Below are 10,638 nucleotides of genomic sequence, written 5' to 3' on the forward strand. Positions count from 1 at the left end.
AAGGCAGCAGCCTCTTCTACCCACTCACCCAGTTAACCCACCAACTTGCCCAACCATTGCTCACCATCCTCCACCCACAAGACAAAGGCTTCTTGTGTTGCTGTGGATGTACTTTTGTACATCCACAACACACAGGGCTGTAATAGGGTGCTTCTGCTCTTCTGCCAAGCAGCAAGTACTCAAAGGGGGTACAGTCTTTCCCAGGCCCTCATAAGCAGGGACAACAGTCTCCAACCAAATGCTAACAGAATGATCTTCCCCAGACACCTGCAAAGGGCCAGGTAGGGCTCAAGGTGCCCATCCCCTTGAAGAGGAAACTGCATACCCTGGAAATGATATCTGTCTCTTGCTGGACACGGAACTACTATGGGCATCAGCTCCTTGTGCCTATCTAGAGGAAGGAGCAGTCCTATTCTGGCGCTATTGAGAACACAAGGGTTGCCGACATCCCAGTCTCCTGGAAGCATGGGGTTAGAGTTGAGAAACTAACCTCTGAGAGGTGATGTGGAGGGTCTCTGACTAATATACAGGGAGAAAAGGCTCTGCTGGTGAGAAAGGAGTAGCCGGGCAACTGTGACACTACAGTGCCCAAGATTTGTCTGTCAATGGAACAACAGCCTGGTTCCTGGTAGGAAGCAGGAAGGCGCCAAGCACAGCAGCACATGCCCATGATACTAGCACACAGGAGGCTGAAGCAGGGCTGCACAGGTATCTGAGAGGCAAAGGAGGAAGCAGACAGTATATAGAGGGACCAGGGCACATTCTGCCTTGGAAAGCTCAGGGCTTTCTGAGGGCCTCAGTGACCACCGGGCAAAGGAAAAGGGAATGAGGTCCTGCCAGGTCTGTCTCTACATCTGACACACTGGGTCTACCATCTCAGAGTACTTGGGGAAAAGATTCTGAGGCTAAAACACTGGACGGCTCGGGCTTCTAAGAGGCTGGTCCTACAGGGAAGTGCTTTGGGCATGCTCAGAGTATACATGGGAGGCAGTACAGAAATGCATGCTCTCGGGGTATTGACACCCCTTCCCCAAGTCTGCACCTAGACACTGCTAGCACAAGCCTCAAGAAAGCTAGCTGCTCATGGCTGTAGAAGGGGAGGGCAGAACATTTGGCCTTCATCTCAGTTCTCTGAAGACAAAGGGGCCTGCCCACTTCGGTTGTTCTGGAAGGTACCCTGGAAACAAACATCACAAATCTAGTAGGTGGCAACACCAGGAGCAGGTTCTCAAGGTCAGCCAGCACTGGTTCTGGAGTGTGGTCTCATGGGCACAAACCTTACGGACCCAGGTGTAGTGGATAGCCATCCCAGCATTGGCCTGGAAGTTCCAACCCCCATTGAGGCTTCGGTAATGGTCACGCCCACAAGGCAGGGCAGAGGAGGAAGCGGAAGACCAAGGATCGGGAGGAGGTTTCTCTCTTGGTTCTGGGACCCTGGACAAGGGAGGTAGACCGAGCAGAGTTCTCCAGAGAACACCGCCGGACTGCGCTATACCTTTGCCAGACCCTGCAACCTACCCCTTCATTTGTAAGTTACCCCACAAAATAAACCTCCCTTTTAACTACGTGGAGTGGCCTTAATAATTCCACCAATACCTAGGAGCTCCAACAGCCCTGCCCGATCCTCCCAGGGTGGGACTTTCCCTCCACACGTCCATCATCTGATGCTGCAGGCATCGTGACTTCCAACCTCTGACCTGCAGCAGCTCAAGTAGCCACAACAGTTACACAGCAGTCCCCATAGTAGCCAGAAACCACACAGCACATGAGCATACAAATGTCACTTAGACACACAGAACAAACGGTGTGACAGAACAATGACTCCTGTCAACAGGGACCCAAGAATCACAACAAAGATTTCCAAAAACAACCTGGTTATAATGTTCACACATGCAGGAAAAGCAAGACATCCAGGCACAACTATGGAGTTGTCTGCAACATCCATCCTCAGTGTCTGGACATAGAAACACAAACCAACGCTCCTCAAGCCCCCTCCCTGGCTCTCAGAGGTTCCACAGGCAAAGGTCTCCTGGTGAAGCAGCTGTCGGACACTGGAATGAAAGCTGTGGCAATCCAGCTACATGAACCCCAAAGGCAGTGGGGGTCCAGGACAAAGGCATGGTGAAAGAACAGAGAGCTAACCACTGCAGACAAAGGGCCCTGGGAGTCACAGGCACAGGAGCCATGGTCTACTCATCAGCTCCAAGGTCAGGAAAAGTCACATTCTATGACATCTGGCTTCCACAGAACCAGCTAGTGCAGAGACATCTTCCATGGGATTACTGCTAACCTGCCTATCCTGTTGAGCTCCAAGTCACCAAGTGCTGTTCACATAAAGGCTGTTACTTGGAAGTTCTGGGGAGGACGGACTTCTGGACACATGTCGGCCTCTGAGCAATGCTTAAACCAGCATGCAGTGTCTCCATGGAACCTGACCCTAGAGGTAGGGCCTGCTGCTGACAGGGACACTACAGAGTCTCACCACTGAGTTTGTCCATGGCTGAGGTGGGCTCAGAGCAAGAGGACAGCATGGTGCTCAGTGGGGGATGTGAGCACTGAGGTCAGGAGCTGAAGCCAGTGCCCTCAGGACTGGGCTTGGGGGTTCACCAGCTGGGGAGAGAGAGCCTCCTGAGAGCTGGAGGTACACCCCTCAAGGCACTTCAACCTGCTAACGTGGCTCAGTCTTCCAACACCAGAGGCAGAGCTGGCCCACTGGACCCAGCTGCAGCTAGGAGAGCTCCAGAGTGCTGAGGGAGGGTACAGGTCTCCTGCCATTCAAATGATACACATCTGTGCTAGAGATAGAGTAAAACCATTAGCCACAACACAGGGAGCCCTCTGTGTAAACCAGGAGCCACCTTGACAGGGGCCATGCTCCTGGGGCTTCAGTCCTGCTTGCTCTCATCTGAGCACGCATGTGCTCCTGCCTAGCAGGCAGTCTGAGCCCCACAGCTGCACATGCCACAGAGCAGAGCTGCAGCAGGGGTCAGCAGATACAGACATCTTCAGTTATCACCTGCTGTGGAGGAGCAGGGCAAGGTAGAGGGGGTTGTGGCCACACACACACCAGGGTGCTCCTGAAGGGTCTCAAGTTTGATCACAGCCCTGAGAGCCACACGGGGCTGCCTCAGCTGCTGCTGTCTCCTGAACACCGTGTGCAGTGCCTGCAGCTGCCCCACCTCCTGCATGGTGAAACATGGCTGCCGCTCTGCAAAGTGCATAAGTGCCTCGAAGGATGTGGCTGCCTGCTCCCAGGCTGCCTCCTCCTCCTCACCAGCATCTTTCTCTGCCTTTTCTGCATGCCCAGTGGCTTGGGATGGTGTCCCAACAGCAGGGGCCTCATCCATGTCCCTCTCAGCCACAGCCTGCTCTTCAACCCTGCTGGTCTGAAGCCTGCTGCCAGAACAGGAGGGTCCTTCTTTCACGAGCTCAAGGATGTGTGCGAAAGTCTTATTGTGAGGCTTCATGCTGCAGCACTCTGCCTCCTCCTCAGAGGAGGAAGCTTCGGCGAATGTGACAGTGGGCCACAGCTTCCTCCAGGCCCGCCTGAAGACCTGGCTAGGCACAGCATTCCAGGCACAGGCCACATTGACTATGGCATCGTTCATGCTGTGCCGGGTGGGGAAGCCCTGTAAGGCCACAGGAGGGTTAATAAAGAGCCTCATGAAGGCTCTGCGAATGCCTTGCTCTGTGGGCTGCAATAAGGAGGTCACACTGGCAGGCAAGAAGATAGTGAAGACATTCTCTGATACCAGCTCCGACTCTTGGGGATGGGCTCGGGAATGGTCCAACAAGAGAATTGCCTTGCTGTCCTCAGGCAAGCCTATGGTTCTGAAATGCTCTCGCACAGAGGGGACAAAAATATGATGGAACCAGTCTGAGAAAATCTCCTTGTCTACCCAGGCATTACCCTGGGCCTTGTAAGCAATGGGCAGGTGCTGGATGCCTCTGAAGGCTCTGGGGCCACCACCCTTCCCAATGGCCAAAGGCTTGATTCTGTGGGAGCCAGTGGCATTGGCACACATTAAGACAGTCAGTCTGTCCTTGCTCTGTTTGAAGCGGGGCACAGGCCCGTCATCCGGGGTGGAGTTTGGCAGGCACCGCCAGACCAGACCTGTCTCATCAGCGCTGTACACCTGCTCAGGAGACAGCCCATGCTCGGCTGCGAGGCTCCTGAAAAAGCCACAGAACTGCTCCGCAGCCTGGTGGTCAGCCACCTGCTTCTCGCTAGAGGCATCTAACTTTTTAATGCCATGCCTGGCCTTGAAGCGCCAAAGCCACCCTCCAGAGAACACACAGGGCTCTGTCAGCCGCATCTGCTTGTAGAAGTCCTTGGCCTTCTCGATGAGCATGGGGCCCGACACAGGGATGCCCTCAGCCCGCTTTACCAGGAACCACTCATACAGCACTCGGTCCAGGTGCTCCAGCTTGGGTGTGTGCAAGGTACGCCGCTGCTCCAGCGCCTGGTGAGAGTCTGAGCTGGCAAAGAACCTGAGCAGCTGGGCCTTGTGGGCTTTGATGTCGTACAGAGTGGACATGCCCACGTTATACTCCTGCATCAGCGCCTTCCTGCTCTCACCACGTTCCAGCCGAGTGCAGATGTCAATCTTCTCCTTCAGGGTCAGCACCACGCGCTTCCGCTTCTCCCCCTTGCCCTTGGCTGCAGCTTGCTTGGAGGCCATGAGGAGGTGGTCCAGGCTGGGGCTAGGCCTGTCCTTTCCTGACTATGGTTTTCTCTGGCTCCCTGGGCCAGTCTCTCCCTTTCTTGTCTGCCTGTCCACAGGACTGAGCCTAGGCTCAAGCCAGGTTCATTCTTGGCTCTGTGCTCTGCCTACCACAGTATCTTGCCTCAGTTTCCCTTTGGTACTGGGGCTCCAGCCCACTTAGGCTTCAGATCCTAGTAGTGTAGTCAACTGCCGTTCTCTTCAGGGGAGGTGACAGGGTTGAGTTACCCTGGACTGCTGGGTGTAGCTGGAGCCTCGGGCAGTCACACCGATGGCAAAAGGTGGCAGCTTTCCCTTCAACGGTGTCCAGGTCTCTGAGCTGGGAATACTTCTCACCAGGATTCACAATGTTGTCTGACCCATACACTTCAGGAACTGGAAAGCAGAGGAGAGAGAAAGAAATGTTACTAAGAACAATCAAGATGGGCTTAGAGTCACTGGAAAGCATCCCTTCAAACATCAGTGCCACTTGGCCTGGGGTTTGCTATCCAGTCTGTTAACTAGCCCTTCTTTGCAGACCACAGAGCAAGCAGCACCAGCAACCTTCATAACTGTCCAGAAAAGGTTAAGAGTCACAGTGCATGCCTAATGGCCTCTGCCTTCTCCTTCCCTCGACAAACCTTAGCTGGGCAGATCCTTCCAATCAAGCATCTGATGAGCCAGAAGGCTACAGGGTTACTTCCATGAGCAGCACAAAAGTACACCTGAGACCACAACGTAAGAGACATCTATTCAAATGCGCAAGAGTTCCAAAGATACACAGGGAATGCCAGCTTGTCACCAGCCAGCTGTATAACCCTGTTTCCTCCCTCAAGTCAGCCTCCTGGTCTGCAGAACTTGGTGCCGGTCCCCAAGGGTCTCCCATTCTAGCCAGTGAGGGCGGTGTGCATACCACTGGCACGGACAGCATTTGCTGTGTGTGTAACTCATTCTGGGGGCGGGAGGGGGATATTTAATAACAAACCCAAGGAGCTGAGAAATTCTGCAGCAACTTGAGGGAGAGACAAGGTTCCGGATGTGTAGAGAGTGGTTAAGTGGCTTAATACACACTTCAGAAATGGTATTTTGCCAAGCTGACTGTGGTGGCTCAAACCTGTTATCTTAGCACTTGGGAGACAGAGGCAGAACTGCTTTGAGTACAGGGCCAGCCTGGGCTACCCAGTAAATTCTAGGAAGAGAAAAGAGGAAGAGAGGGAAAATTCGAATTTTGTACTACTTAGAACCTCCTACACGTGGCTGCAGAAATCCGGGAGGCTTCTAACCTTGGAACTTCAAAGGAAGCACTAACAACCCAGGGCCACTTGAACAAGGGACTTAATGGACTACTTTCCTGGGGGCGGGAGTGTAAGCTCCTAAGGGGAGAGGCAAATTTCTTCGAGTCGGACCTGAGGCATCTGGAGGACGGGTCTAAGAAACAGCCTGCCGTTGGGCTGCAGCCCGGACGACGCACAGAGAGAAAATTCAGAATACAGGCAAGAGACGAATGAATGAAGGGTCCTACGAGGGGAGGAACAACCGAGCTTGCCGGGTCTGCGAGCTGGTGGAGCGCCTGGGAGCCGAGGGGACCCGATCCCGGGACTCCTGAGAAGGGATCCGCCAGTCCCGAGTGCGACTCGATTCCCAGGCGCTCCGGGTGGGGAAACGACAACGCGCGTCCGGCTCCGGGGCGGGAGCGTGGGCCCGGCCTCCCGCACAGTTCGCGGTGGCCCCGGCCCGGCCCGGCCCCACTCACCTGAGGACCACAAGCCGCCACTACTGGCCGGAAATGCCGGCCACGCAGCTCTCCACCGGTCCTCTCGTCGCGGCCTTCCCCGAGCCACTTCCGGGGACGCTCTAGACCACCGGGAGGCGTCTATCTCAGTGGTGCCTAGCTCGCTACACCGCGGCTGAACAACGGAGCAACCCCGGCCCGGCAGCTCCCTCGCCAGTAGAACGACGAAGGCCAGAGGGAGCCGTGCATTCATGAGGAGCGGAAGCCGGGGCTGAGCGTCCGGTCCTGGGAGCAATGGCCGGGCGAGCACGGACTGGAGGCTAAGTCCAGCGCCCCCTTGTGGTGGGAGGTTCCCAAGGCCCTCCAGTTTGCAGAATCCCTTTCCATCCCTATGGACCCCTTCCTGAGTTTAAAATGTGCCCAATTTAGAGGATTTTGATGATGAGATTTGAAACGTAGTACAGCGTGTAAGCTTTGGGAGACCCTGAGATGAGATGAACCTTTTTGCATGTGAAACATACTTGAATCTTTGGAGACTGGAAAGTGTGCTGTGGTGAGCTGTGTGGTGGCCCATGAGGGTGCCCAAATTCCTAGTCCCCCGAACCTGTGAGCACACGCCTGTCCATGTGCTGAAAAGAACTTGGCAATTGTGACTAAGTGAAAGTCGTTGAATCTGGAAGTTTATTCTGATTGTCTGGTAGGTCTCATATAAGCACACTGTTCGTTGTTAAAGGATCACTGCAATGATAAAGAATATAAAGAAGACACACAATGGAGACGGTAAAGAGACAACAGGGGCTGGCCCTAGGTTTTGAAGATGGAGGAAGGCTCCCAAAAAGAAGTGCAAGTGGTGGCCGGGCAGTGGTGGCGCACGCCTTTAATCCCAGCACTCCCGCGGCAGAGGCAGGTGGATCTTTGTGAGTTCGAGGCCAGCCTGGTCTTCAGAGCGAGATCCAGGACAGGCACCAAAGCTACACAGAGAAACGCTGTCTTGAAAAACAAAAACCAAAAAAAGAAAAAGAAGAAGGAGAAGGAGAAGAAGGGCAGGTGGCTTACAGGAGCTCCAAAGGTCAGGAAACATCCTCTTTTGGAATACAGTCCTGGTGGCGTCCCAATCGCTACCCTGGCCTGCAGAAGCGTGAGAAAATGGAATTGTGTTGTTTCAGGCCTCCACACTGGGGCAATTTGTCTCGGAACCATAGAAACGCAGATTGTGGAAACTTGCGCCTCCTTAATTCACACCCTTGCCTGAGCACCCAGGACCCCCTGGCCACTCTTCCCCACCCTCTCTTGTCAGATCCTTTGCTCCCTCCATTCACACCCCCTAGGGATCTCCAGTTCTAGCGTTTGGGTGGCTCCCAAATCCATGTCTCCTTCCAGAATCTATCCCCCTGATGTCCAAACGTCTGTCTTTTGCCAAGCACCTGGACATAGCTGTCCATATGCACCTTGAACACAGTGTTTCTGAAATGGAGATCAGGAGCCTCCTGACCAGCCTGGCCCTCCCACTCCCTCACCCCCGTGCACATAGTACTTCCTGGCAGTTCCACCTTCCCATTCACTAAGGATCACTCTGAACGCTCCCTCGCATCCAGTGAAGCGGTTCTGGTTAGCCCTGCCCCCCGGAATCCATCCTTTGGATTTCCCCTCCCCCTCCATCTGCCGGACCTCTGGTCCATGCCCTGGTGGTCTCTTGCCTCCTCCTTGGTCCTGTTCTGTCCTTCCCTCATTGACAGCTGTTGCTGCTGCACTGTGAGCTGTCCTCAAACAGTGGCTCGGAACAGCCATTGTCTTGCAGCACGTGACGGTCATGAACTGCGTGATAAAGTTAAGCATGTGAGGCATGCAGGAGGAAACTGAGTCACAGAGGAGAGCCGTCACGTGGTGTGACTGGAACCCAGGGCCCTAACTATTTCTGACAGTTTTCTGGTCTCCCCTGGGATGGCTGGCGCTGCCCCTGCAGGTGGCTCTCTGCTGCCATCTTGTGATGCTGGGATCACACACTTCTCTAGTAGTAGAGCTCGGCGCGGAAGTGGGGCTTGGCACATGACTCCAAGGCCCTTGTTCTCATCTAAAGGACTGAGTTCACTCTGGCCGTGGGGAAGGGCTCAGGAAGAGAGGAAGACGGGTGTCCCCTTGGGCCTGGCACTAAGAGGACCCCTCTGCTCCCTCCCACTAATCCATAGAGTGAAGCCTTGAGGTGACTCTTGTACCATTGCAGTCTCCTCACCAACCAGACTTGCCCTCCCAGCTTATCTAAAGTGGCCTTGGAAAGGGTCGGTCTTGGCAGATCACTTATCATGGTCGAGCCTACCTCGGCCATCTTCCAAATGCCTGGATCATCCCTGCAAGATTGTCCCTCTACCTGCAAACCTTCGCCTGGAGGAGGCCTGGACTGCAGGGGTGCCCATTACTCAGGTGGAGAAAACACCAACCTCCCATTCCGCCTTACAAGGTTGCTCAGGCCTCCCTGTCTCACTGACTTGTCTCCAAGGAGGAGTGGGCATGTGAAGAAAGACAGGGACATTTCTAAGAGATTTAAAGCAAAGGCTAGCTGATGACCGTTGGGAGCCTGTGGGAAGGGGATGTTGCAGACAGAGCCATGAATAATGCTGAGGGGGAAAGAATCACCTCTGGGTAAGCAGAGACCATGGAGATTAAAATTAGGACATGTCCCAGGATGCAACAGGGCCTGTGGAGTTTCAGACCTCCAGCCCACTGACCAGGGGATACTCCAGGACAGTTCTCCCAATACTCATATTTGTACATGTGCTCACTCTTACAATACACACATACTGTACATTTGACCTATACTTACACTCTTTCACACAGCAAGGTTTCCATACCATTTCATCAGCCTATCACACACAGAGCTTGCAAGGAGTGGCTTTGACTTCCAGGACCCAATAGGGACCTTAGTGGGAGAGGATACCCAGCTTCCTGGAGGCCTGGCTGCACATGTCATACCTCTGACGTCAGGGACCATGTTTCCGAAGGAGGCCTGCAGTGGCATAAACAGAAGTCAGTTGTGTTTTTGCATTCCACATGATGACTTTGCTTTTAAAAGCTATCTATGAGCAAAATTACAATTCCACCCAACTATGATTTGTGTCCGAGCAGGGGACCCTGTGATGGCTCTCTAAGAAGAGGTAGGAGTCTGATGGAAAGACATAGTTTTGAGAATACACACCCAAAGAACAGTGGCTTCTTTGCTATGTGAACAGGCAGGCTCTCCAGGGAGCGTGATGGGCTGTGGTGGGGAGTGGAGGAAAAGAGAGAACAAGAAAAACTAGAGACTCAGGCAGAGGAGCCAGGCTAAGGGTGATTCATGTCAAGGTCACACCCTGACCACATTCACTCTTGGAGAGACTTGAAGGGAGTATGCCCTTTGTGATAGGCCTTTTCAGGAAGTGTACCACCAGAGGATTCATGCTTAGTTCAGGCTATAAGGTTGCATTCAGTGCATGCCCTAAGCATGAATGGCAACGGTCAGGGGTTAGCCAATAGCTAAGTTCAGAGCTAAGTGGGTAACCAAGATCAAGCTTCGTACTGTAACCATAATCAGGCTCAGTGTATGAACAGAATCAGGGCTCAGTGTGTGAGCAGAGTCAACTACTCAGTATGTGGTTAGAATAATCACTGTGTGTCCAAGATTAGGAAGAGTGACCAGGATCAGGGCTCAGTGTACATCAAGGATCAAGACTCAGAATGTGACCAGGGTCAGGGCTTAGCATGTGGTCGTGATCAGGCTTATGTATGGGCATAGTCAGGACTAAGGGTGTGACCATGATATTGCCCTATTTGGGGGACTAGGGTCACCAGAATGAGTGTTCAGTGTTGGGCTGAGGTCAGAGTTAAAGCCTGTGGTGAGAGGTGAGACTGTAGGAAAATCATAGTCACAGTCTTCAATATTTGAGGTGAGGTGAGGTTACTAGGCTACCCTTTAACCAGAGTTCCCCCTCTGGGCATCACTGGTTTTTGGGGTCCAGAGGTTCTGCAAGGTTCTGGTACTAGGGATCTTGTCCTGTGCCCACTATATCCATCCAGTGCCCCTGGGCTGAACCAACCAGAACTGCCTCTAGGCATTGATAGGGGGGAGGAGGCTTGTTCCATTCAAGAACCACTGCCTTTAGAATATTCACTTCATATCAAGCATGATCGACAAACATTTACACACCTGTAAATATTTGGGGAATGACTGTT

At 53.5% G+C, this 10,638-nt stretch overlaps 1 protein-coding gene across 1 annotated transcript; it reads right to left on the reverse strand.

Annotated features, from left to right (window-relative positions):
- Positions 1–1,857: 1,857 nt before the first annotated feature.
- Positions 1,858–6,713, reverse strand: Jrk (Jrk helix-turn-helix protein). The gene is made up of 2 exons (XM_036208185.1): positions 6,457–6,713; positions 1,858–5,099 (listed from the first exon to the last, which is right to left on the reverse strand). The coding sequence occupies exon 2, from the start codon at positions 4,680–4,682 to the stop codon at positions 3,006–3,008; it is 1,677 nt and encodes a 558-aa protein (XP_036064078.1). The 5' UTR covers positions 4,683–5,099; positions 6,457–6,713; the 3' UTR covers positions 1,858–3,005.
- Positions 6,714–10,638: the final 3,925 nt, after the last annotated feature.

The sequence above is a fragment of the Onychomys torridus genome, chromosome 16 (genome assembly GCF_903995425.1).
Source record: "Onychomys torridus chromosome 16, mOncTor1.1, whole genome shotgun sequence".
Taxonomy (NCBI): Eukaryota; Metazoa; Chordata; class Mammalia; order Rodentia; family Cricetidae; genus Onychomys; species Onychomys torridus.